The sequence below is a fragment of the Eleutherodactylus coqui genome, chromosome 2 (genome assembly GCF_035609145.1).
Source record: "Eleutherodactylus coqui strain aEleCoq1 chromosome 2, aEleCoq1.hap1, whole genome shotgun sequence".
Classification (NCBI taxonomy): domain Eukaryota; kingdom Metazoa; phylum Chordata; class Amphibia; order Anura; family Eleutherodactylidae; genus Eleutherodactylus; species Eleutherodactylus coqui.
In genome coordinates, this window is record NC_089838.1 from 331,075,509 (window position 1) to 331,103,457 (window position 27,949).

At 49.4% G+C, this 27,949-nt stretch overlaps 1 protein-coding gene across 1 annotated transcript in view; it reads left to right on the forward strand.

Annotated features, from left to right (window-relative positions):
* The window catches only part of LOC136610335 (uncharacterized), a 93,915-nt gene that overhangs the window by 50,014 nt on the left and 15,952 nt on the right, over window positions 1–27,949 (forward strand). The window contains exon 10 of the mRNA XM_066589565.1: window positions 17,048–17,280. Within this exon, the coding sequence (XP_066445662.1) occupies window positions 17,048–17,280 (233 nt within the window). The remainder of the gene's footprint in view (window positions 1–17,047; window positions 17,281–27,949) is intronic.

Genomic DNA, 27,949 nt, shown 5'->3' on the forward strand with positions numbered 1-27,949 from the left:
GGTTGTCTTGCAAAGAACTACAGGTTGTCCTGTCATGCAGCTCCCTTGGTAAAATAATTAAAAAGTTGTATCACAAGTAGAGATGAACGAGCACCAAAATGCTCGGGTGCTCGTTACTCGGGACGAAATATTCGCGATGCTCGAGGGTTCGTTTCGAATAACGAACCCCATTGAAGTCAATGGGCGACCCGAGCATTTTCGCCAATGCTCGCTAAGGTTTCCATGTGTGAAAATCTGGGCAATTCAAGAAAGTGATGGGAACGACACAGCAACGGATAGGGCAGGCGAGGGGCTACATGTTGGGCTGCATCTCAAGTTCACAGGTCCCACTATTAAGCCACAATAGCGGCAAGAGTGCCCCCCCCCTCCCAACAACTTTTACTTCTGAAAATCCCTCATTAGCAATGCATACCTTTGCTAAGCACCACACTACCTCCAACAAAGCACAATCACTGCCTGCATGACACTCCGCTGCCACTTCTCCTGGGTTACATGCTGCCCAACCGCCCCCCCTCCCCCCCACAGCGCACACCAAAGTGTCCCTGTGCAGCCTTCAGCTGTCCTCATGCCACACCACCCTCATGTCTATTTATAAGTGCGTCTGCCATGAAGAGGAACCGCAGGCACACACTGCAGAGGGTTGGCACGGCTAGGCAGCGACCCTCTTTAAAAGGGGCGGGGCGATAGCCCACAATGCTGTACAGAAGCAATGAGAAATAGAATCCTGTGCCACCGCCATCAGGAGCTGCACACGTAGGCATAGCAATGGGGAACCTATGTGCCACACACTATTCATTCTGTCAAGGTGTCTGCATGCCCCAGTCAGACCGGGCTTTATAATTCATAGACACAGGCAGGTACAACTCCCTATTGTGAAGTCCCTGTCGACCGACAGCATGGGTGGCTCCCTGGAACCCACCGGCGGTACATAAAAATATCCCATTGCAGTGCCCATCACAGCTGAGGTAGTAATGTCATGTTTAATGCAGGTGGGCTTCGGCCCACACTGCATGCCCCAGTCAGACTGGGGTTCTTTACAAGTGGAAACAGATGCATTTATAATTCCCTGTGGACCCACAGCATGGGTGGGTGCCAGGAAGCCACCGGCGGTACATAAAAATATCCCATTGCATTGCCCAACACAGCTGAGGTAGTAATGTTGTGCTTAATACAGGTGGGCTTCGGCCCATACTGCATGCCCCAGTCAGACTGGGGTTCTTTAGAAGTGGAAACAGATGCATTTATAATCCCCTGTGGACCCACAGCATGGGTGGGTGCCAGGAAGCCACTGGCGGTACATAAAAATATCCCATTGCAGTGCCCATCACAGCTGAGGTAGTAATGTCATGTTTAATGCAGGTGGGCTTCGGCCCACACTGCATGCCCCAGTCAGACTGGGGTTCTTTACAAGTGGAAACAGATGCATTTATAATTCCCTGTGGACCCACAGCATGGGTGGGTGCCAGGAAGCCACTGGCGGTACATAAAAATATCCCATTGCATTGCCCAACACAGCTGAGGTAGTAATGTCGTGCTTAATACAGGTGGGCTTCGGCCCACACTGCATGCCCCAGTCAGACTGGGGTTCTTTAGAAGTGGAAACAGATGCATTTATAATTCCCTGTGGACCCACAGCATGGGTGGGTGCCAGGAAGCCACCGGCGGTACATAAGTATATCCCATTGCATAGCCCAACACAGCTGAGGTAGTAATGTCGTGCTAAATACAGGTGGGCTTCGGCCCACACTGCATGCCCCAGTCAGACTGGTAATATGTACCTTAACAGTAACCACGTTGGTGGTAATGTGGTGGTGACTGCGGACCTAGTAGCGCGGTTTTATTTTGTTGGTTTTCGGAATGTGGCCAGGATTAAGTGGGCCGTGGCAGGGAATGTTTTTGAGGCACTACGTGTCCTCTCCACGTGTCCGTGGTTATATGCACCTTAACAGTAACAGCGTTGGTGGGAAATGGCCTCGCCGCCATCATGTCTTTGGGAAGCCTCTGTTTCCACACCCCAGAGACATACCATTAGCAGCGGTATAGGCAGAGCCCATAATTAGTAACATTTCAGCTGTAGCATTAGCGACAGGCCCCACTAACATATCACTAGCAGCATTATAGGGGGAGCACAGTCTTAGTTCCATTTCAGTAATAGTAGCAGCCTAGACAGGCCCCAGTAACCATTCCGAAGCAGCAGTATAGTGGGAGCGCAGTCTTCGTTCCATTTCAGTAATAGTAGCAGCCTAGACAGGCCCCAGTAACAATTCCGAAGCAGCAGTATAGTGGGAGCGCAGTCTTCGTTCCATTTCAGTAGCTGCAGTATAGACAAGGCCCAAGTTACATTTATGTAGCTCAAGTGTAGGCCAACCCCACACACCTTTCTGTACCATGAGTGCAGGCGAAGAACATAGAAATTGCTATGATTACACTGTAGGTGAGTGCCCAAAAAAATTGGTGTACCAACAGTAGTAATGTACCTCAGTAAAAATTGGCCATGCCCAACCAAGATGGCAGGTGAAACCCATTAATCGCTTTGGTTAATGTGGCTTAAGTGGTAACTAGGCCTGGAGGCAGCCCAGTTTAACGAAAAATTGGTTCAAGTTAAAGTTCCAACGCTTTTAAGAGCATTGAAACGTATAAAAATTGTTTAGAAAAATTATATGAGTGAGCCTTGTGGCCCTAAGAAAAATTGCCCGTTCTGCATGATTACGTGAGGTTTCAGGAGGAGGAGCAGGAGGCGGAGGAGGAATATTATACACAGATTGATGAAGCAGAAATGTCCCCGTTTTAGATGGTGAGAGAGAACGATGCTTCCATCCGCGGGTGCAGCCTTCGTATTGCTTAGGTATCGCTGCTGTCCGCTGGTGGAGAAGAGAAGTCTGGGGAAATCCAGGCTTTGTTCATTTTGATGAGTGTTAGCCTGTCGCCACTGTCGGTTGACAGGCGGGTACGCTTATCTGTGATGATTCCCCCAGCCGCACTAAACACCCTCTCTGACAAGACGCTCGCCGCAGGACAAGCAAGCACCTCCAGGGCATACAGCGCTAGTTCAGGCCACGTGTCCAGCTTCGACACCCAGTAGTTGTAGGTGGCAGAGGCGTCACGGAGGACGGTGGTGCGATCGGCTACGTACTCCCTCACCATCCTTTTACAGTGCTCCCGCCGACTCAGCCTTGACTGGGGAGCAGTGACACAGTCTTGGTGGAGAGCCATAAAGCTGTCCAGGCCCTTAAAGACTGTTGCACTGCCTGTGCTGTACATGCTGCTCGATCTCCGCACCTCCCCTGCTACCTGGCCCTCGGAACTGCGCCTTCTGCCACTAGCGCTGTCGGAAGGGAATTTTACCATCAGCATGTCCGCCAGGGTCCTGTGGTATAGCAACACTCTCGAACCCCTTTCCTCTTCGGGAATGAGAGTGGAAAGGTTCTCCTTATAACGTGGGTCGAGCAGTGTGTACACCCAGTAATCCGTAGTGGCCAGAATTCGTGTAACGCGAGGGTCACGAGAAAGCATTCCTAACATAAAGTCAGCCATGTGTGCCAGGGTACCTGTACGCAACAAATGGCTGTCTTCACTAGGAGGATCACTTTCAGGATCTGTTACGGCACTCTGCCCCCCGAGCGCCAGTTGTGGTGCCCTGATCTCCTGCACCCCACTGTCCCTGCCTACTTGCCTCGGCCCTGGCTAACCCCAGGCGGACAACTGGGCGGCAGTCCCTGCGCTGGCTAGGGACCTGGCGACTACCTGGATGGAACTACTAACAGGGGACAGAGTGCCGACCGAAGAGGCAGGTGTAACAGACCAACAAAACTACTAGGTGAATCAAGGCTGGAGGTGTAGCTCACAGGCAAACGAAAGGATACTGACAAGCAACTAGGACAGACTAGAATAGACCTGACTAGAGGCTAGCAGAACCAATAACTGGCAGTGAGTTCAGGTCACTGCCAGCCTTTTAACTAAAAGCCTCCGCCCAGGGGCGGAGAGTGGGAGGAGCCGACTCTCCCACTGTTGCATAAGGGAGGTGGATGAGAGCGGGCGGCACCCTACGGGCGGACACGCCCACGCCGCAGCACGCTGGCTGATCCACGCTGCTGCACGCTGGCTGCTCCACGCCGCCGGGAGATCCCTGACAGCACAGCTCCGGGACCCAGCGCCGCCCTGCATGGGTAACATGGGCCCCCGGAAACTCGACCAGGCTTATCTGGAAAACGACGGTGGAACCGCCGTACCAACACGGGAGCATGAACATCACATGCGGCCACCCAGGAGTGATCTTCTGGTGGAAAACCCTTCCAGGCCACCAAGTATTGTAGGAATCCTCGACACCGACGAGAGTCCAGTATCTCCTGGACCTCGTATTCGACTTCATCCCGGACCAGGGTGGGCGGAGGGGGACCGGAGGTGGGTATCACCGAAGGGGCAAAAGGTTTCAGCAGCGACTTATGGAATACCCTGTGAACCCTCCATGTGGCTGGCAACCCCAGCTCGTAGGCGAGTGGGTTCACCACACGTGTGATGGCAAACGGCCCCACGTAACGTGGCGCCAGCTTCAAGGACGGGACCCGCAATTTGAGATTTTTAGAAGACAGGTATACCTTCTGTCCCACCCTGTAAGGTTCAGACACAGACAGACTCTTCCCACTGCGCAACTGCATACGGGCCCCCGCTGCCTCCAAGTTTCTCTGCACCTCTTTCCATACTCCCCGAAGCGTATCTGTGGCGTCATCCGCTGCCGGACAGAGCGACGGAGTAGGGATTGCTGTAAGGAAGCGAGGATGCTGACCGTATACACTAAAAAATGGAGACACCCCAGTAGAAGAACAAAGGCGGTTGTTTAGTGCAAACTCTGCCAACGGCAGGAACTCTGCCCACTGGTAAGCCTTTTCGCTGGCAAACAACCGTAAATATTGCACTAAGTCTTGGTTCTTCCGCTCAGTCTGACCATTAGTCTGCGGGTGGAACGCTGACGAGAAGGAAAGCGACGTTCCCAGGTTTCTGCAGAAGGCACGCCAAAACTGCGACACAAACTGAACCCCGCGATCAGATACAATATTTTGGGGAACCCCATGTAGGCGAATTATTTCCTTTACAAAAATCGTGGCAAATTCTTTTGCCGAGGGTAGCTTTTTTAACGCCACAAAATGTGCCATCTTTGAGAACCGGTCGACCACCACTAAGATAGTGGTGCACTTCTGGGATTCTGGTAGGTCAGTGATGAAATCTACTGATAAGTGAGACCAGGGACTGGAAGGAACCGGTAGTGGTCTCAGAGGACCCTCCGGAGGACGCCGCCGACTCTTATTGCGAGCACAGACCGAGCAACCCCTCACAAAGTTGCGGATCTCCTGAGACATGCCTGGCCACCAGAAGTATCGGGAGCAAAGCTCCAGGGTCCCCTGGAACCCTGGATGCCCGGCGAGAGCCGACGAGTGGGACTCATCCATGACTCTAGGGCGTAGGGTCTCTGGCACAAACCATCTGCCCTCCGGCACCCCTGACGGAGCGTCCTGCTGAGCATCCTGTAGTTGAGGGACGAAGTTAGACTCTAACACTGCCACCACCACGCCGGGGGGCTAAGATATTCTCGGGAGTCATGGTCCCACTGTCTGGAACCCCGAAACTCCGTGACAGGGCGTCCGCCTTCACGTTCTTCTCTCCGGGGATATATGTCACGACGAAGTTAAACCTGGCGAAGAACAACGCCCACCTGGCTTGACGAGCAGTGAGTCTTTTCGCATTGGCGAGATATACCAGATTCTTGTGATCAGTATATACGGTAATTGGGTGTCTAGCACCCTCAAGATGGTGTCGCCACTCTTCCAGAGCCCATTTGATAGCCAACAATTCACGGTTACCCACGTCGTAGTTGCGCTCTGCTGAATTGAACTTTCGCGAAAAGAACGCACATGGGCTATAGCCAGACCTCCCACTGACTTCCTGCGACAATACTGCTCCTGTCCCCACTTCCGACGCGTCTACCTCAATAAAAAAGGGTAGTCGTGCGTCCGGCTGTATTAGCACCGGGGCAGTCGTGAATGCCTTTTTTAGACGGCTAAAGGCCTCAAGGGCTGCAGGCGACCACTTACCCAAGTCAACCCCCTTCTTAGTCAGGTCGGTCAGAGGTTGAGCAATAACTGAGTAATTTCTAATGAATTTGCGGTAGAAATTTGCAAAACCTAAGAACCGCTGGAGAGCCTTGAGGTTGTCGGGTCTGACCCATTGGGAGATTGCTGCTACTTTATCAGACTCCATCTGAATCTCTGTGGGGGAAATTACATAACCAAGGAAGGATACTTGTTTAGAGCCAAATGTACATTTCTCTAATTTGACAAAAAGTTGATACTCGCGCAAACGGGTCAGGACCAACCTCAGGTGCCGCACATGTGAATCCCAGTCAGGTGACTACACCAGGATGTCGTCCAGATAAATGACCAGAAATACCCCCAGGAAGTCGTGGAAGACTGCGTTCATAAAACCCTGAAACACAGCGGGGGCATTACAGAGTCCAAAAGGCATGACCAGACATTCAAAATGTCCTAACGGGGTGTTGAACGCTGTCTTCCATTCATCTCCCTCTCTGATGCGAATTAAATTGTAAGCCCCCCTTAAGTCCAGTTTGGAGAACCAGTGAGCCCCTACCACCTGATTCAACAAGTCAGGAATTAGGGGCAAGGAGCACTGGTTCTTCACAGTGATTTTATTCAAGGCCCGATAATCCACACAAGGCCTTAGTGTCCCGTCCTTCTTCTCTACAAAGAAGAGACCTGCCCCGGCAGGGGACCTGGACGGCCGGATATGTCGGTTGGCCAGAGCTTCCGAGACATAGGACTTGAGGGCTTCATGCTCACGACCTGACAGATTGAAAATGGCTCCCTTAGGGATGGGACCGTCGGGAATCAGGTCGATACCACAGTCCCACTCCCTATGAGGGGGCAGAGCCTTAGACAGTCGTTTGGAGAATACATCCTGAAAGTCTGACAAATACTCCGGAATGAGCACCGTATCTGTGGAGCACACAGCTATGGTAGACAGGTGATTGTGACACGATGACCCCCAATGAGTCAATTCCCGGGTGGACCAATCAAATTGGGGGTTGTGCAGTGCCAACCAGGGCATACCAAGCACCACATCAACCGACATTTTTTCCATAACCAAGAAAGACAGTTCTTCCGAGTGGAGGACCCCCACCGTGAACTGTAATCTTGGGGTCCTCCATCGTACCAAGCCTGTAGAGAGAGGGGTAGCATCAATGCTGGTAAAATGAATTGGCGTCTTCAACGCCACAAATTCCGCCATCAGAGAACGGACAAAACCCAGACTTATCAAGTTAGCGGCTGCTCCGGAATCAATAAACGCCCGCCCTGATCGGGAAAAATCCCAGAATCTAACATGACACGGTACCAAAAGTTTAGGAAGTACCTGAAGTCCTAGGCGATCCTCCCTGCAATCGCCTAGGACTCGGAGTTTTCCGCCGGTTCCGGCTGCGGGCGTTGAGACCTCAGTGGGCAGGTTATCACCCGATGTCCAGCTTTCCCGCAGTAGAGGCAGAGACGATGCAACAAACGGATCCGGCGTCGCTCTTTGGGGTCCAGCGGGTCCACCTCCATCGGCTCGGGCGCAGAGACTGGTAAGGAGGAGGAGGGACCAGGGCCACTGACCTCCCTGACTCTACGGGTCTGCCTGTCCTGCTTCCTAGACCTGAGCCTCCTATCTGCTCTCACCGCTAGCTCCATAGCCTCCCTTAAGGACCCGGGAACGGGATGGGAAATTAACCGGTCTTTAACTGCGTCCGAGAGGCCCTGCAGAAAAACGTCCTTCAGCGCGCTATCGTTCCATGTCGTATCCCCCGCATAGCGTCTGAAGTTGGAGCAATAATCCTCCACACACGACGACCCCTGCCGCAGCGCCAACAACCGTGAAACCGCCAACCCCGCTCGGTCCGGTTCGTCGAAGATACCCCCGAGTTCCTGAAAAAAGGAGTCCACGGACTGTAGGCAGGAGGAACCCTCGGGGATGGAGAAAGCCCATGTCTGTGCCGAGCCCCGCAGCAGGGACATTATCAGCCCGACCCTCTGAGCCTCCGACCCGGAAGAACGGGGACTCATGCGAAAAAACAGGCGACACGCCTGTCGGAAAACAAAAAACTTGTTCCTCTCCCCAGAAAACACCTCGGGAAGAGGGCACTTGGGTTCGGGGCTGGTTGAGGCGTCCGACCCCTGCGACACCCCCCGCTGCTCCTGGGCCACCATGCGGGCGGATAAATCCTGGATCACAGGCACCAGGGCCTGCAGCTGGTTCGTGAGGGAACTGATCGCCTCCATGACAAAAACGGTTTAAAGGGCCAGTTATTATGTTACGGCACTCTGCCCCCCGAGCGCCAGTTGTGGTGCCCTGATCTCCTGCACCCCACTGTCCCTGCCTACTTGCCTCGGCCCTGGCTAACCCCAGGCGGACAACTGGGCGGCAGTCCCTGCGCTGGCTAGGGACCTGGCGACTACCTGGATGGAACTACTAACAGGGGACAGAGTGCCGACCGAAGAGGCAGGTGTAACAGACCAACAAAACTACTAGGTGAATCAAGGCTGGAGGTGTAGCTCACAGGCAAACGAAAGGATACTGACAAGCAACTAGGACAGACTAGAATAGACCTGACTAGAGGCTAGCAGAACCAATAACTGGCAGTGAGTTCAGGTCACTGCCAGCCTTTTAACTAAAAGCCTCCGCCCAGGGGCGGAGAGTGGGAGGAGCCGACTCGCCCACTGTTGCATAAGGGAGGTGGATGAGAGCGGGCGGCACCCTACGGGCGGACACGCCCACGCCGCAGCACGCTGGCTGCTCCACGCTGCTGCACGCTGGCTGCTCCACGCCGCCGGGAGATCCCTGACAGCACAGCTCCGGGACGCCGAAGCCGAGCTCGAAGCGGCGCGCGCCGGCCGCGGGACCCAGCGCCGCCCTGCATGGTAACAGGATCCTCCTCCTCCTCCTCCTCCTCAGGCCATACACGCTGAAAGGATGACAGGCAAGCAGCATGTGTACCATCAGCAGTGGGCCAAGCTGTCTCTTCCCCCTCCTCCTCATCCTCCTCATGCTCCTCCTCCTCCTCCTGAACGCGCTGAAATATAGACAGGAGGGTGCTCTGACTATCCAGCGACATACTGTCTTCCCCCGCCTCCGTTTCCGAGCGCAAAGCATCTGCCTTTATGCTTTGCAGGGAACTTCTCAAGATGCATAGCAGAGGAATGGTGACACTAATGATTGCAGCATCGCCGCTCACCACCTGGGTAGACTGCTCAAAGTTTCCAAGGACCTGGCAGATGTCTGCCAACCAGGCCCACTCTTCTGAAAAGAATTGAGGAGGCTGACTCCCACTGCGCCGCCCATGTTGGAGTTGGTATTCCACTATAGCTCTACGCTGCTCATAGAGCCTGGCCAACATGTGGAGCGTAGAGTTCCACCGTGTGGGCACGTCGCACAGCAGTCGGTGCACTGGCAGATTAAAGCGATGTTGCAGGGTGCACAGGGTGGCAGCGTCCGTGTGTGACTTGCGGAAATGTGCGCAGAGCCGGCGCACCTTTACGAGCAGGTCTGACAAGCGTGGGTAGCTTTTCAGAAAGCGCTGAACCACCAAATTAAAGACGTGGGCCAGGCATGGCACGTGCGTGAGGCTGCCGAGCTGCAGAGCCGCCACCAGGTTACGGCCGTCGTCACACACGACCATGCCCGGTTGGAGGCTCAGCGGCGCAAGCCAGCGGTCGGTCTGCTCTGTCAGACCCTGCAGCAGTTCGTGGGCCGTGTGCCTCTTATCTCCTAAGCTGAGTAGTTTCAGCACGGCCTGCTGCCGCTTGCCCACCGCTGTGCTGCCACGCCGCGCGACATCGACTGCTAGCGACGTGCTGCTGCTGACACATCTTGATTGCGAGACAGAGGTTGCGTTGGAGGAGGAGGAGGAGGAGGGTGCTTTAGTGGAGGAAGCATACACCGCCGCAGATACCACCACCGAGCTGGGGCCCGCAATTCTGGGGGTGGGTAGGACGTGAGCGGTCCCAGGCTCTGACTCGGTCCCAGCCTCCACTAAATTCACCCAATGTGCCGTCAGGGAGATGTAGTGGCCCTGCCCGCCTGTGCTTGTCCACGTGTCCGTTGTTAAGTGGACCTTGGCAGTAACCGCGTTGGTGAGGGCGCGTACAATGTTGCGGGAGACGTGGTCGTGCAGGGCTGGGACGGCACATCGGGAAAAGTAGTGGCGACTGGGAACTGAGTAGCGCGGGGCCGCCGCCTCCATGATACTTTTGAAGGACTCCGTTTCCACAACCCTATACGGCAGCATTTCAAGGCTGATAAATTTGGCTATGTGGACTGTTAACGCTTGAGCGTGCGGGTGCGTGGCGGCGTACTTGCGCTTGCGCTCCAACAGTTGCGCTAGCGACGGCTGGACGGTGCGCTGACAGACATTGGTGGATGGGGCCGAGGACAGCGGAGGTGAGGGTGTGGGTGCAGGCCAGGAGACGGTAGTGCCTGTGTCCTGAGAGGGGGGTTGGATCTCAGTGGCAGGTTGGGGCACAGGGGGAGAGGCAGCGGTGCAAACCGGAGGCGGTGAACGGCCTTCGTCCCACCTTGTGGGGTGCTTGGCCATCATATGTCTGCGCATGCTGGTGGTGGTGAGGCTGTTGGTGGTGGCTCCCCGGCTGATCTTGGCGTGACAAAGGTTGCACACCACTGTTCGTTGGTCGTCAGGCGTCTCTGTGAAAAACTGCCAGACCTTAGAGCACCTTGGCCTCTGCAGGGTGGCATGGTGCGAGGGTGCGCTTTGGGAAACAGTTGGTGGATTATTCGGTCTGGCCCTGCCTCTACCCCTGGCCACCGCACTGCCTCTTGCAACCTGCCCTGCTGCCCTTGCCTCCCCCTCTGAAGACCTGTCCTGAGTAGGCGTTGCAAACCAGGTGGGGTCAGTCACCTCATCGTCCTGCTGCTCTTCCTCAGAATGCTCTGTGCGCTCCTCCCTCAGACTTACTGCCCTCACTACTACCTGACTGCAAGACAACTGTGTCTCATTGTCATCGTCCTCCTCACCCACTGAAAGGTCTTGAGACAGTTGCCGGAAGTCCCCAGCCTCATCCCCCGGACCCCGGGAACTTTCCAATGGTTGGGCATCAGTGACGATAAAGTCCTCTGGTGGGAGAGGAACCACTGCTGCCCAATCTGAGCAGGGGCCCGAGAACAGTTCCTGGGAGTCTTCCCACTCCTGAGCATGTGTCATTGTAGTGGAGTGAGGAGGCTGGGAGGAAGGAGGAGCAGCAGACAGAGGATTCGGATTTGCAGCAGTGGACGGCGCAGAACTGTGGGTGGACGATAGGTTGCTGGAAGCACTTTCTGCCATCCACGACAGGACCTGCTCACACTGCTCATTTTCTAATAAAGGTCTCCCGCGTGGACCCATGAATTGTGCGATGAATGTCGGGACGCCAGAAACGTGCCTCTCTCCTAATCGCACAGCAGTCGGCTGCGATACACCTGGATCAGGAGTTCGGCCTGTGCCCACACCCTCACTTGGCCCTCCGCGTCCTCGCCCGCGTCCACGTCCTCTAGGCCTTCCCCTACCCCTCAGCATGCTGTATTACCAGTGATTTGATTTCCCAGGCAGGAAATAAATTAGCGCAAGCCTGCAGGCCAAATAGAATTTTTTCCATTTATTTTTAAAGGAAAGGCCCACTGCGTCTATTCAATCAATACTAAATGTGTTGTGGCCCTGCAAATGTGTCACAGAACTGCAGTGTTGCAGAGTTATTAACTACAGCAGAGCAGGGATTTCACAGGCAGGAAATAAATTGGCGCAAGCCTGCAGGCCAAATAGAATTTTTTCCCTTTTTTTTTTAAAGGAAAGGCCCACTGCGTCTATTCAATCAATACTAAATGTGTTGTGGCCCTGCAAATGTGTCACAGAACTGCAGTGTTGCAGAGTTATTAACTACAGCAGAGCAGGGATTTCCCAGGCAGGAAAGAAATTGGCGCAAGCCTCCTGTAAAACGTAGCTGGCTGCGTCTGATTTTTTTACGTTCTCCACGCAGCACACACGTACCCAGAGCGCTGAGGACTGGCAGAGGCAGGCCAAATATAATTTTTTCCCTTTTTTTTTTAAAGGGAAGGCCCACTTCGTCTATTCAATCAATAATAACTGTGTTGTGGCCCTGCCTACACAATTCTGTCGCTGTAGTATTAATGCAGGGTGCAATGCTCTGCACAGACGATTTTGAAAAAAAAAAAAAATGCAACACTGCTAAGAGCAGCCTGCACAGTACTGCACACGGTTAAATGTGGCCCTAGAAAGGACCGTTGGGGTTCTTGAAGCCTAGACTCACTCCTAACACTCTCCCTGCCTAACCACCACTTCTGTCCCTAATGCAGGGCGCAATGCTCTGCACAGCCGATTTTGAAAAAAAAAAAAAAAAAGATACACTGCTAACAGCAGCCTTCACACGCATAGATGTGGCCCTAAGAAGGACCGTTGGGGTTCTTGAAGCCTACTCTCACTCCAAACACTCTCCCTACAGCAACTCCAACACAACTGCACTTTCCCTCAGCTAACTCACAAGGCATCTGAGGCAAGCCGCGGGAGGGGCCGACTTTTATACTCGGGTGACATCTGATCTCCCCAGCCACTCACAGCAGGGGGGTGGTATAGGGCTGGAACAACACAGGAGGAAGTTGTAATGCCTTCCCTGTCTTTCAATTGGCCAGAAAAGCGCGCTAACGTCTCAGAGATGAAAGTGAAAGTAACCCGAACATCGCGTGGTGCTCGTTACGAGTAACGAGCATCCCGAACACGCTAATATTCGCCCGAGCATCAAGCTCGGACGAGTACGTTCGCTCATCTCTAATCACAAGTCATTTCATTGTGCAAAAGTGGTAAGACAACAAATGTGTGTGAGCGTGTATATCTATATATATAAAGATGAAAGCCCTCACTGACTGACTCGCCACTAATTCTCTAACTTCCTGATGTCGTACAAACATGAAATTTAGCAGGAGCATTCTTTAGGTCCTAAATATTAAAAGTAAATGGGTCACAACTCAAGAATTAAATGGTAAGTGCAAAAGTATTGGTGCCCATGTGTAATGTAAAAAATCTAATTTTCTAACTTCATGATGTCGTACAAACATTAAATTTGGCAGGAGCATTCTTTAGGTCCTAAATAGGAAAAGTAAAGGGGTCACAATTTGAAAATTCCCTGCTAAGTGCAAAAGTATTAGCACCCCTGTGTAATGTCCCTAATCTAATTCTCTAACTTCCCAGTGTCGTGCAAATATGAAATTTGTCACAACTATTCTTTAGGTCCTAAATAGGAAAAGTTAAGAGGTCACAACTCAATTATTCAATGCTAAGGGCAAAAGTAATTGCACTCCTATGTAATGTAACTTCTCAGTGCCGTAAAAGCGTGATATTTGGTGCAAGCATTCTTTAGGTTCTAAATGAGTTGAGTGGCAGGGGTGGCATATTCTGAAAAGGGACATCCGTACATGCAGGCTGAGGAGAATCTAATGCTCCTCTATATGTATACATATTTTATTCCTCGGTCACTCTAAAGTAGCCTTGACTTCCTAAAATTTTCTGTGCAAACAACATGTAAACACATGTATCAAATTAACTCCGGCGAGGATGGGTATATCAGCTAGTCTATAAAATATAAAGGTGAAAACCCTCATTCACTGACTGACTGACTGATTGACTCGTCACTAATTCTCTATCTTCCTGATCTCATGCAAACATGAAAAGTGACAGGAGCATTCTTTAGGTTCTAAATAGAAAAACTAAAGGGGTCACAACTCGAAAATTTAATGCTAAGTACGAAAGTATTGACGCCCCTGTGTAATGTACAAAATCTAATTCTCTAACTTCCTGATGTTGTACAAACATGAAATTTGGCAGGAGCATTCTTTAGGTCCTAAATAGGAAAAGTAAAGGGGTCACAACTTAAAAATGTAATGCTAAGTGTAAAAGTATTGGCATCCCTATGTAATGTAACTATTACCATGAGGCCGGTCAGAGACCACGGGTGGCAGCGGCGCAGTTTGCTGTGGCGTTCTGGGATGGTGTTGCGCCCATGTTCGGGTCAGCAAGTGGCGGCGCCGTGCTCCGGTGTGCGCGCACACGGGCCTGCTATGAGAGGCACACGTGCTCTATTTCTGTGAGTTATAGTAGCTAGCTGGGGCTCCCGTCTGACAGCTTGATTGGTCTCTGCCCCTTGGGCAGAGACTCCTGATTATAGTCTGGCAGCTGCTGATAGCAGTTTCCAGTTATTGGCTTTGTTCCCTGTGTGTCTGACTTCGGTCCTGCTCCAGTGAAAGTTACCTTATCTTGATCCAGCTCTGCCTGTGTTCTGTGGTTTTCCTGTTGTTTTGGTTTATCCTATCGGCCTAGCCTGTCGGTGCTAGTAAGTTGTCATCTACATATGTACGATTTTTTCCTGTCCTGCCACTAGGCAGCATAGGGTCAGTGTTGGCGGCCAGGACCTGTCCACCTTTGGGGCTACCTCCAGGAAGGGACATTGGTGTGGGTGAGGGTCAGGGAGACCTGCGCCGTGCGTACCTGTTCATACTACTAGGACTGTAACAGTAACGTCCTGGTGTCGTACAAGCATGAAATCTGGCACAACCGTTCTTTACATCCTAAATAGGAAAAGTAAAGAGGTCACAACTCGATTATTTAATGCTAAGTGCAAAAGTAATGGCACCCCTATGTAATGTACCTAATCTAATTCTCTAACTTCCCAGTGTCATACAAACATGAAATTTGGCACGACCATTCTTTAGGTCCTAAATAGGTAAAGTAAAGAGGTCACAACTTGATTATTTAATGTTAAGTGCAAAAGTAATGGCACCCCTATGTAATGTACCTAATCTAATTCTCTAACTTCCCAATGTCATACAAACAGGAATTTTGGCATGACCATTTTTTAGGTTCTAAATGCCAAAAGCAAAGGGGTCACAACTCGATAATTCAATGCTAATTGCAAAAGTAAGTGCACCCCTATGTAATGTAAGTTCTTGGTGTCATAAAAGCATGAAATTTGGCGCAAGCATTCTTTAGGTCTTAAATGAGGAGAGTGGGAGACGTGGCACATTCTTTAGAGGGACATCGGTACATGCAGCCTGAGGAGAATCTAACGCTCCTCTATGTGTATACATATTTTATTCCTTGGTTACTCTAAAGTACCCTTGACTACAAAATTTTTGTGCAAAGAACACGTAAACACCTGTATTAAATTAACTCGCTTGAGGTCAGGTATATCAGCTAGCATTATATATTCACCATAATCATATCAACCTGCAGAATAAAGTTAGGCCATCTGCTAACTAGCATGCTCTATTTTTAATCGGATTACGCATGGACGACTTCCATTGAAGTCAATGGAAGCCATCTGAGCCACGGCCCTTCCTCAATTAACATTGCGGAAGGGTCACAATGTTATCGCCTAGCTACGGCACTAAAAAAAGTTGTACTATGCATGTCTGACAGCGAGCCTTCTGGACTATCCGCAGTAGAGAAAAAGAAGATGACTGACAAGTATGCAGGGTCGCATTCGGAATCTGGCTCTGCTGTGTGCAAGCAGCCTTAATATCAATTATACTTGAACGCCATAAAGAGAAAAAGAAAAGCTAAACTAAACAATAATTCTAGAATTGATAATGTAATTCATCCTACCTCCCATAATATGGATGAAAATATGATGAAAAGGTTGTATGTACTCCATTAATGGGAAAGTTGAAAAAGTTCTAGCTTTTAGAATATGGCAACACAACAACATTTGTTTAGTTTATATTTGCATAAGTAGTAAAACATGACATCACATACATCTGATAATAATGACCCACAGAGTAAAGCTAACGTGTTATTAACTGCATGTAAGGTAAAACAATAGTGGAATTACTGCTTTTTTACATTTCTCACCAAAAAGTTTGAAAAAACTCATCCAGCAAAAACACAAAGCCCCAGCATTGCTATTTTCACAAAAAATAAATGTGTAAGGCCGCTTTTATATCGCTGAGAAAATTGTGCAATATTTGTGCGTTGTGAGATGCACAAATCATGCATGAATATAAACCCCGTTCTTTTGAATGGGGTCATATAAATGACCACATTTTATTTTTATTTTCTCGCATCGCAGTTTGGGAAAATCACGGCATGTCCTTTCTTTGGGCATTACCTTGGAACACCCCACCCATTGTTTTCAATGAGGCGGAAAAAACATCCCATGGCATGTGAGGTGCACATGAGTTCGATACGAGGTTTCCCATTGAAAACAATGGGAAACACTTGAGGATGCTTCTTCACGACTTCCAAAAAGTAATGGGAGGCGTTGTTGATACAAAATGCCTTACATCCAAGGGGACATCACATGTTCCCGAGCGCAATATTGGGCCAAGTTTCCCGGCCTGATATCATGCTCGCCCATGAGAAATAAGCCTTATGACCTTATAAATGTGCAGGGGATAAATTACTGGGTCCTAAGGAAATAAGTGAATCAGGTTTTGGAAGGTTTCTGTTGCTCCGCTCTAAATGAAGTGAATGTGATGTAAAATGTGAAATCAGCCTGGAGCCGCACCAACTGCAGTCCTTTCACAGTATAGGATGGTTCCCTCTTTAGGGCGCCCACCCACTGGCGATTTTTTTTCTTTTGCGTTTTGCGTTTTTTCTTAAGAGCAATTAGTTTTGAATGTACTCCTGTCCACTGGCGTTTTTTTTTTCAGTCCGTTGCAATTTTTAACATAGGAACTGTCAGTTGCATATGTGTCCTTATTTTTCTCTTAATGCACCCATGAATGTCAATGTAAATTAACGGAAAAAGCCGCGAAAATGCCGCGAAAAAGCCGCGGAAAACGCTGCGTTTTTCACGCACGAAAATCGCAAACGCCAGTGGGTGGGCGCCCTTAGGAGGACTCTCCATAAAACAAGTATTGAGTATGACGATATGTGATACATTTCACAGCATTTTTCCTCCTCTTTGAGTTTATTTACACATAACTGACAGTTTATTCTTCTGTTTTCCAGTCTATCAATGACGTCTCCAGGACTTTTTCGCTGCTCCGAGTCTGGAATTCAGTTTCAGGTTACCCAACCTGTGACCATAGAATATGAGGTGGATTCATGGTGTAACTATACGGAGATCCTGCAGAATCTGCACAGTGGATATGAGATTATTGGTCCTCTCTTCAACATAAGATCCACATTGGAACCAAACGTGGTGACCGCAGTCTACCTCCCTCATTGCCTATGTCTAGGAGGTAATGAGTAACGTTACACGCTATTATCGCCAGACCTGAGAAATGAAATTATTATTTATGTGTGACCTGATTTTATATCACCTCACTGACACTCAAATGTTTGATGGAGCCAATAAACCAAACAGAATGAGGAATAACAAGTATTTGTAAAAAAGCTGCATTTTCAGGAGGCGCATGTAAGCGGACATGTTGTGCCGCCTCTCTGTCTGCCCCTCCCATAGACTTGGTTAGCCTGGCATGTTAGGATGTCAAGTCTGTGGAATCTGACATAGTAGTTCTGTGGCACATACATTACTCTGGCCAACAAAATTGAAAACATTATTTGGTGCCGGGAATGCTACAACTGGTTTAGTGTATATTTGACCTATTATTTACGAATATGCAAACAGTTTCTCTCATTCAGTTATAGTTTTGGCGCATGCGCATTGCCAGCCCCACCTCGTCACATCACCAATTTTATTCGTACATTTAGTTTGTCCCGACTGGTAGTGAGGAACGGTTGTCACCCAAGGTGTTGTGGGGTGTTGTAGCTATACAATCGTTGTGTTCTGTTGTGTACCTAAAGGCTCAGGGGCCTGAGTGCAGAGGTTCAGCTTGGGCCCCCTTCCTAAATCGAGCTACATTTATCTGCAAAACAAATTTCCATACATGATCTAGCCCCTTGGTGTAATCTTTCCATATATGATACATTTCCTGCGCTACATGAAAATTTGTTTGTAGCCACTTTGGCCACTCTCACACGCACACACTAGAGTACTAGAGTACATACACACTTAGGTACTATGTAATTGCTGACTTCTCCCACACTGGTGACATCATCATAGGTCCTGGAAGTTGCTGTCGGCTCGGCCTGTGGGGGTCTGTTTGAGACGGCTGTGAGGTGAGTGATAGCAGCGGCTGTCCTCTCCTCTCCAGTACGACTGGGGTAATCTTCTGCCGGCATCCTTTACTCCTCTCCCACAACAGCTACACACTGCTAGTGACCAGCCAGCCAAGCACTCAACGTGCCATCTCTATATTGCAGGGGCCATTGGGCCCACTGACCACAAGGGCCCTGTAGGAATCACAACCCCTGCTCCCCCGAGTGGTATGCCTGTGATTGTGTTGTTTGAACATTTATAAGCAGGATGGCCTCCTTCAGTCGGAGAAATTGTTTAAATCACCCAAATGTAGTTTGCTACATCTGTGGAGAGTATACCCTACAAAAAAATAGAAAACCTATATCAGACTTTGTGAAACAGGTCTACCATGCTTACTTTGGCGTAAAGCTTGGTGATCAAGACAAAAGTTGGGCTCCACATGTTGTATGCAAACTGTGTGCTGAATACTTAAAACAGTGGAGTAATTGGAAGAGAAGAAGCTTAAAATTTGGTGTGCCGATGGTGTGGAATGAACAAGAAAACCACATTGATGATTGTTATTTTTGAATAGTGAGAATTACTGGACTGAATCGAAGGCATCGTAGCAAGTGGACATATCCCGATTTACAATCTGCAAGATGCCCTCTCCCACACTCAGATGACGTACCAATTCTTACTTTTCATGAGTTACCAGATCTTTCAGAGGATGAACTGACTACTTCAGGTGTTCATTACGATACAGAACATGGCAGTGCCAGTGACTATGTTGAACTTTCGGCATGTCCCCTACATTTTAATTAAAGTGATTTGAGTGACTTAATCAGAGACCTTAGCCTTTTAAAGGAAGATGCTGAACTACTTGCTTCTCGATTGAACGACAAGAATGTACTTGAGCGTGGAACAAAACTAACATTCTACCGTACGAGGGAAAAAGATTTGCTACCATTTTTCTACGAAAAAAACAATCTTGTATTTTGTAAAGATATTAAAAGACTCATGATAAACATGAGACATCCTCCATATGCTCCTGACGATTGGCGTCTATTTATTGACTGTTCAAAGCGCAGTTTGAAATGTGTTCTTTTGAACAATAGAAACATATGGGACAATACCAATTGCCCACACCACCAAAATGAAAGAAGAATACGAAACCATAGCTTTGGTCTTGGAGAAGATACACTATGATGAACATCAATGGGATATATGTGTTGATATAAAAATGGTCAATTTCCTATTAGGCCAACAAACTGGGTACACAAAATATCCGTGTTTTATGTGCCTCTGGGACTCTAGGGCCAAACAAGACCACTGGGTGAAACGACAGCGGCCTGGGAGGGAGAACATGGTTGTCGTTGAAGAGAATTTGATTTGAGAACCATTGGTTGGAAGAGACAAAATATTTCTGCCTCCACTTCACATAAAGCTAGGCCTGATGAAGCAGTTTGTGAAGGCTCTTGATTATGATGGACGATGCTTTCAATATATATGTAGGAAAATGCCTGGCCTAAGTACAGAAAAATTAAAAGCTGGTATTTTCGATGGTTCACCAATCAGACAATTTATGAATGATAGTGGCTACGTCGACTCCATGAGTAATATTGAGTGCAGTGCATGGATGTCATTCATTCAGGTTGTAAAAAACTTTTTGGGCAACCACAAGGCACCAAATTATGCTGAGCTAGTAAACAATATGCTTAATAATTACAGAGATCTTGGCTGTAATATGAGCATTAAGGCTCACTACCTTCACAGCCACTTGAACTGTTTTCCAGATAATTTGAGTGACTTCAGCAAAGAACAAGGCGAAAGATTTCACCAAGACATTAGGACCATGGAAGATCGTCATCAGGGACAATGGGATAAACATATCATGGCTGATTACTGATGGAAATTGCAAAGAGACTCTCCTATCAAAGTTCATTCATGAATGTCCCATAAAAGAAGTTTCCTAAACTAATGTCCATGTCCTTACGATTTGAATTTCATGATTTGGAATAATAAATTGTTACAGAGTCCAATATATTTTGTTCCTTGCATCAAAATCGTGTAGAAAATAACACTATATCACAGAAACTAGAGCTGATAATGGATGGCATATTTGAAATCAGCACACGGAATATACCTTATATCAGCTATCAACCGCTCTGCACCAAAATATGTGTTGGCCAGTGTTATAGATGCCGTTGTGTTGCATTCTCAGTAATCCCCCTGGAGGAGGATGGCAAAACCCTGGCATATGATTTTCTTACCTTGGAGGTATTGGGGGGTTTTATTTGTGTTCTTGCTTTTTCTATGTCCCTCTTCCTTACTCATCTGAGATTGTGAATTAGCTTAATAAAGCTAACCTCTGATTTCAGGAGAAAATTCTGTCCCAGGACTGATGAGGGTGGAGGGTAGATTACCTGCAGTTATTGCTATCTGTCATCCCACCAATCCACTGGTCAAAGTGATAGCAGGGAATAACAACTGCAGGTAATATACCCCCCGCCCTTCCCTCCCTCCCCGTCCTAGATCACAAGTTTGTTCCAAAATCGTAATGTCACTTTAAATCTATTTTTTTTTAAACTCGTTTTTATTGAACAGCATGTATTTTACATCACATGAATAAGCAATTTCTCAAACAGTGTGCATTTACATACACTAACAAGTGATTAAACTTTACATGCAACAGAGAATTCTTTGGTAACAGTATTCAGCACTCAAGTGTATTACATTTCTTCTACAATTACTCAGCCTTTCTCAGTACATACATCTGTAATATTCGTAGCATTATTGCTCATTTTACCTGCCAAATCTGGGTGTACTCTGTCTTAGTAAATTTTGGAACATTTCTTGCGTGAGGTTTGTGCTTGTTGTCCCGCACCAAGTCCCCCACACCTTGTCGAACTTTTCAGGGTGTTTCCTGTTTTTATAGACTATTTTCTCGTATGGTAGGATGGTATTGATAATACTCTGCCATTTTGTGGCTGTCGGAGGGCGCCTGTCCATCCATCTCAGCGCTATGACTTTGCGGGCATAAAATAATGCTTTAGTGAGGAATATTTTATCATAATGTTGCCATTGCTCCTCATCTATGATCCCTAGCAGACACATTGCTGGATCCAGCGGTACTGGTATTCCCGTCAGTTGGGTCAGGAACTCTGTGACCTCTTCCCAATACGTGTATACCCTTGGACATCCCCATATTAGGTGGTTGAAGTTTGCGCTTGTAGCGCTGCATCGGTGACACTGACTGGACACTGATCTGTTCATTTTATGGAGTCTAGTTGGTGTTAGATAACACTGATGTAAGATATATAACTGAGTCAGCTTATTGTTCGCGGCTGGCGAGACCCTGGTGTAGGTGGCCATTGCGGTCTCCCAGTCCTCATCAGTCAGTGTTGGTATAAGTTCCCTCCATTTCTCCATTACCACCATTTGTGTACCAGGGATCCTAGAGTATAACAAGTGTGTATATAGCTTTGAGATTAAGCCCTTAGGGCCCTGTGTGCGCAGTATGCCTATTAATGGATATGTGGAGAAGGGTCTTCTGGGTTCTGGGAATTGCGCAGTCAATGCATGTCTGAGTTGCAGATATCTAAAAAATCCTGTTCTAGGTACCTGGTATATCTGCTGCAATTGCTCAAAGGAGACTAGTGTTCCGTTAATGTATAGGTGTTCCAGTGTAGTGATTCCCAGATTTAGCCAAAATTGTTTGTCTGGGAGGTTCAACAAATGCGGCAACGCTCTATTGTTCCATAGGGGGGTTTCCAGGGGGGTGTCCTCCTGCCCCGTCAGTTTCCTACATGTCCTCCACACACTTATCGCGAGCCTGTGGATGGGTAGCATTGGTTTCGTCAACAGCCCTGGTTTTTCCAAAATGATCCAAAGGGATGCCTCCGAGAGGAAGCACATCAAGTGGTGCTCGGAGTTCGGGAGAGGGGCGCCCGACAACCAGTGGCGTATATATCGGACCTGCCCTGCCAGGTAGTATATTTTGAAGTCCGGCAGCGCCATCCCCGCTAGCTCTTTAGGCCTCTGTAGAGTTTCCATACGGAGTTTGGCTCTAGCCTTTCCCCACACGAACGATGTTATTAATGAGTTGGTGGTTTTAAAGAATTTTTGTGGTACAGTTATTTCTGCATGCTCTAGTCGGTATAGGTATTTGGGGAGAATTATCATTTTAATAAGATTTATTCTCCCTGCTACAGATAGTGGCAGAGAGCTCCAAGCTTTTAATTTTAGTTGCAGGGTTGTTATTAGGGGTGCAATGTTTAGATTAAAACTTTGGGTGTGGTCCCTGGTAATGTAAACTCCCAGGTATTTGAATTGGGGGACAATTTGCAGGTTATGGTATACCTCTCCCACCCCCCAGTCCTCCTCTCTCAGCGGCATAAGGGTAGACTTCTGCCAGTTGATACGTAGACCTGAGAAATTCCCGAATACGTCTATCTGGGAGACGGCCAGGGGCAGGGTGTTCTGGGGTTCCGACATGTAGAGTATTATATCGTCCGCATACAATCCTATCTTGTCTTCCCTGGGACCGATCTGGGTTCCCCTGTATAATGCGTGTTGCCGAATTTTTAGTGCTAGGGGTTCTATAGCAATCGCAAATAGAAGGGGGGAAAGTGGGCAACCCTGTCGGGTTCCCCTGTGGAGTGGGAAGGAGGTGGAGACCATGCCGTTTGTCATTACTCTCGCCGTCGGTGCAGTATATAAGATGGAGACCCACCTGATGAACGGCTCCCCGAACCCAAATTTCCGCAGAACTTCCATCAAATATGGCCACTCCACTGAGTCAAATGCCTTGGCGGCATCCAGTGAGGCCAGGGCCCATCCTTTTCTCCACCTCCGTCCCACCTGCGTAATTACCTGCGTTCTTCTGATATTATCGGACGTAGACATTCCCGGAATAAATCCGGATTGGTCCGGGTGTACAATATCCTTAATTGCTTGGTTCAGCCTGAGAGCCAATACCTTGGCGAGGATTTTATAGTCTGTATTTAAGAGGGAGATAGGTCTATACGACCCACACTCCTCCGGGTTCTTTTCAGGTTTTAGTATGAGGACTATGTTAGCCTCTAGCATCGACTCTGGAAGACGTCCTTTCTCAAATATATCCTCATATAATGAGAGTAGTTGTGGTGTTATTTCCTCTCTGTACTGAAGATAAACTTCCACTGGTATGCCATCTGTACCCGGGGTCTTATTTTTTGCCATGCCCTCCATTGCCTCCTGTATATCTTCCACTGTAATGGGGCCATCTAATAGGGATCTATGTGCTTCTTGTATTATTGGGAATGCTATGCTGGCTAGGTAGTTCTCTAGTTCTGCTGGAGTATAATTAATCTGGGATTGGTATAGGTCTTGGTAGAATTGTTGAAACCTTCCCAATATATCTTGGGGGTCTGTGAGTACTGTGTCCTCGGTTGATTTGACCCTTAGTATAGCCGGAGAAGTAGTCTCCTGTCGAGCCATATATGCTAGCAGTTTACTAGACTGATTACCTAGCTCGAAAAAGGACTGGCGGGTGAAAAACAGCCTCCTCTGAGCCTTCTCTTTTAGATGCATCAGATACTCTCTACCTACCTGTAGCCATTTATCTCTTTTATCATTTGAGGGACGGGCTATGAATTCTTTTTCTAGTTGTTGGCATTGTTGCGCTAACTGTTCCTCCTCTTTAGCTGCGGTTCTTTTAATGAAAGTGATTGAGGACTTAAAACATCCTCTAAGGTATGGCTTAAAGGCTTCCCACACCAGCGTCCTATCCCGGCTCTCCTCGTGCGCCTCGTAGTATATCTGAATTTGGTCTGTTATTCGGTCATTTGGGCCAAGCAGTGAGAGCCAGAACGGGTGTATCCGCTGATTCCTAATTGCAGGGGGGCCTGGTTTTTTGAGGACCATGCAGAGCGGTGAGTGGTCCGAGACCCCTCTTGGGAGAAATTCTATGGACTCTATTTTGGTAAATAACAAGGGGGATCCAAATATATAATCTATGCGGCTCAATGCATGATTATGGGCTGCATGGCAAGAAAACTCCTGTTGGTGGGGGTGGAATATTCGCCACAAATCCAGCCATCCTGCCACAGAGATCACAGAGGCCAATCGGGTCGGGCCCCCGTCTCCCGCCCCCCGAGCACCCCCCCCGAATCTGTCCAGGTGTGGGTCCATGACCATATTCATGTCCCCCATACATATAGTCGTTACATCTGGTGTGAATGAGGCAAATTGTATGCCTTCTGCCAGCAGGGCTGTTGACGTTGTTGGTGGGTTATAGTAACATAGGAGTACATATGGTTCATTGTTTATTTTGGCTCTTACAAAGATGTACCTACCCTCTGAGTCTCTTTTTAACTGTTCTACCTCCCATCTGATGGACCTCTCTATCAATAGAGACACCCCCCTGGAGTACGATGTATGGTGTGAGTGCGCTGACCACTGAACCCATGGCTTTAGCAGGCATTTAGAGGTTTCGGGCGTGAGGTGGGTCTCCTGTAGGCACAGCACATGTGGTCGCCAGGAGCGTATTAAGGAGTTTATCATGACTCGCTTCCTGGGGGATCCCATGCCTCTGACGTTCCAGGACACAAAAGTTATCTCAGCCATTGGCGAAGATGGTTAAATTGGGTCCGGATGAGATTGTTTATGTCGTTTTGACCGCTGGGAGACCCCCCATCACGCCCCGCCACATCTCTCCCATCCGCCATGTAATCACACTTCAGTACATTTATAGGAGAAACATTGAACATCTGATGCATATACTCTGTAAACATTATGGTAGCGTACTACCGACTTACAACTCTTACAACAACTTATAACTAAACAGGTTTTGAATACTGGCTATATCCTCGTTGCTTTAGTATTCGTGGCTAACTTTAACTCGGGGTAACCAACTTAGCATAGCTCTATCGTCGCTATACTTGTGGTTCTGTTTGGATATTGGTACAGTGGTGTGAACCGACCATGCCTTATGTTTTTAGTTAGGTGGACTCCCTTCCGGAGAGGCGGGATGGAACAGGAGAATCTGGGGGGGGGGAGGGGGGGAGGGGAGGGGTGGGGGAGGATGGGGGGGGGGGAGGAAGAGAAAAGAAGGCGGAAGAGGGGAAAAAATAATAATAAGAAAGAAAAAGGGGGGGGGGGGGATTAATAGTTAGGGGGGGGGAGGGGAAGGGGGGAGGCGAGCATGAGGTAGCCATTGCCCGGGGCACTCTGGGGGGAGGGGGTGTTCCCCCCCCCCCAGGTCAGCAGCCCCCAGCACGGTTAGGCGGCCCTGTTGGGCCCTTTGTATATGGTATGAAAGTCTCGTCATCTAGAGGAGGGCAAAAATAATGGTTAGGGTTTGATATACATTACAGTCTCTCTGGTCTTCGTCTGGCGATCAACCACTCCTCTGCCTCGGATGGTGAAGAGAAGAATCGGGTGCGGTCTCCGTCAATCACTCGCAGCCGCGCTGGGTACATCATAGAATACGGAAGCTGCAGATCTCTAAGTTGCCTTTTAATATTAAAGAACGAGGCCCTTTGCTTCTGGAGGTCCGCCGAGAAGTCCGGAAAGATGGAGATTGTGGCATTATCATGGCGTAGGGGTCCTCCCTTTCTGGCAGCTTGCAGGATGTTGTCCCTGTCACGGGAGTTGAGTAGCTTTGCCAGAAGCGGTCTGGGCGGAGCGCCGGGTATGGGTGGCTTCATTGGCACACGGTGCGCCCGTTCGATGACAAAGACTTGCGATAGTTCTGCGTTAGGGAGAAGTTCGCGGAGCCATTTCTCTAAGAATTCTTCCGGTCTCTGTCCTTCAGTTCTTTCTGGCAGGCCGACTATGCGCAAATTATTGCGTCGTGAGCGATTTTCAAGGTCGTCCGCTTTCTGTCTCCAATAGTCGGCCTTCTGCGTAAGATCTCTTATTGCGGCTGACATTGGGGGCACAGTGTCGTCCAGCGTAGATATTCTATCTTCCGTAGCTGTGACTCTTTCTCTTAAGTTCTGAAGGTCTTGTCTGAGGAGACTGACATCCATCTTAACTTCATCAATTTTACTGGTGAGAGTAGTCGTGGATGTCTGGATTGCTGTCAGCAGCTGGTCGGACAGTTGTTGTAGGGTTTGGACTGTCCCTTCTGTTGGGTTTGGATTAGCGTTCTTTGTCGGAGGGGTTGAGCCCCCCGGGGCCGGCTGCGCGGAGTCGGAGCTTGCATCTCTGCGATTTTCATTTCTGGCAAATGCCTTTAATTTATCAGCTGTAGCGTTCTGCCTAGTAGGCCCCATGCTGCTTTGTCAGAGGTATTTAGTGGCGTATTCGGTTGCTGCCTGTATTTTATAGTGCTGGATTCACCCGTATACTCGGTGCAGAGCTTACGCACGTGGCGTCTGCTTTATTCTCTGTTATCAGCAATATTGGTCTCTTGCAGGTCTTACGTCCTTGGTTTGGGGGTACTCTGGGGCTATTTCTTTGGTCTTTTCTTTGGGTATTGTGGGGGAGGGGGGGTCCCACTCTCTAGGGGCTTGTTTATATAAGGTATAATAACTGCTGCTCCTTTTCTCCCCCTTCTCCCCTGGCACACTTAACTGGTTATTGCTGCTGGCGTTGCTTGTCTCCTTCAGGTAGGGGATCTCTGTGTGGTCTTTTCTCCTGGCCTCTCGCCGCCAGGCTCGCCTGCCCAATCCACCTGGTACTGGGTTTGTCGGCCTTGGTAAGTGTAGGGCTGTCTGTGCTGTTTGGGCTGTTTTGCCCGGCGCCCGCTCCCCTCTTTATCTCAGTAGAGGCTCGTCGGGTCCGGGTTATTATTGATAGGGCCTGCCCCACAAGATGGTGGCGGTAGCTGCGGCTCCCCGTGGTCTCCTTCCGGATCCCTGCTGCCGGGGGACACTTTATAAGCGCCTCAGTGCCCCGCGGCGCCGCCGGTCGCCCCCGCCCTTTTCCTCCCGCTATGCGGCCTCCTTGTGCGGCCTTCCACTATTGGGCCCGTCTGCCCCGTGCTCCGGATGGCGGCCGTGTCAGCCGCGGCGCTACGAGTCCGCCGCCGGCGTTGCTATGGCTGCCGGCGCCACGGACACCTCACCCAGCGCTCGACTTTTCTCCTCTCTGTATCGGCAGAGGGGGGCGGCAGGCTCGAGGAGTCGCTCACCAGACAAGGATCCTCTCAGCAAGATGGCGGCCGCAGCTTCCCGCGCTCACCCTCAGGGTCTTCTGGCAGCGGTGTCGGGTAGTTGTCGCAGCACTCCGCAGTCCCGCCGGCGGTTCAGACACTCCGCTTCTCACCTTCCGCTGTGTGCAGCTCCTGGTCCAGAGCCCGCCGGTCGGCTGGTGACACACGCTCCGTAACGGCGGCGCCCCCCGCTCCACAGGCTCACCGCTAGCTCCGGTTTCGCTGTCCTCCGCTCACCAGGGGTAAGTACCTCAGGGTCCGGTCTCTTCCCCCTCTCCTCCGGTGCTGCTCTGTCGGGGTTGGGAGTCCTCAGGATTACTGCAGGATTGTTATTTGGTCAGTTTAGGCAGGAGCCCCTCTTACATGCGGCCGGTCAGGTCGGCTGCTTGGCCACGCCCCCACTTTAAATCTATTTTTAATAAAGTAAGTTGCCCAGTTATGGTCCCACCAATCCACTGGTCCCAAATCCTGTTTTCAGCCTTCCAAGATAGACGACGCAATGTTCGGAATACCTAAACTCTACAGTTCCTTTGTAGTGTTAATTATTATTGCCCTATACCTGCGCACATATTCAGCACTGGTCAGTCAGAAAGTAATACGCAGAATGCTGTACCCCCGCCCCCCAGTCCTAGGTCAGAATTGTGTCCCAACACTGCAGTGTTACTTTAGTTCTATTTCTAATGAAGTGAGT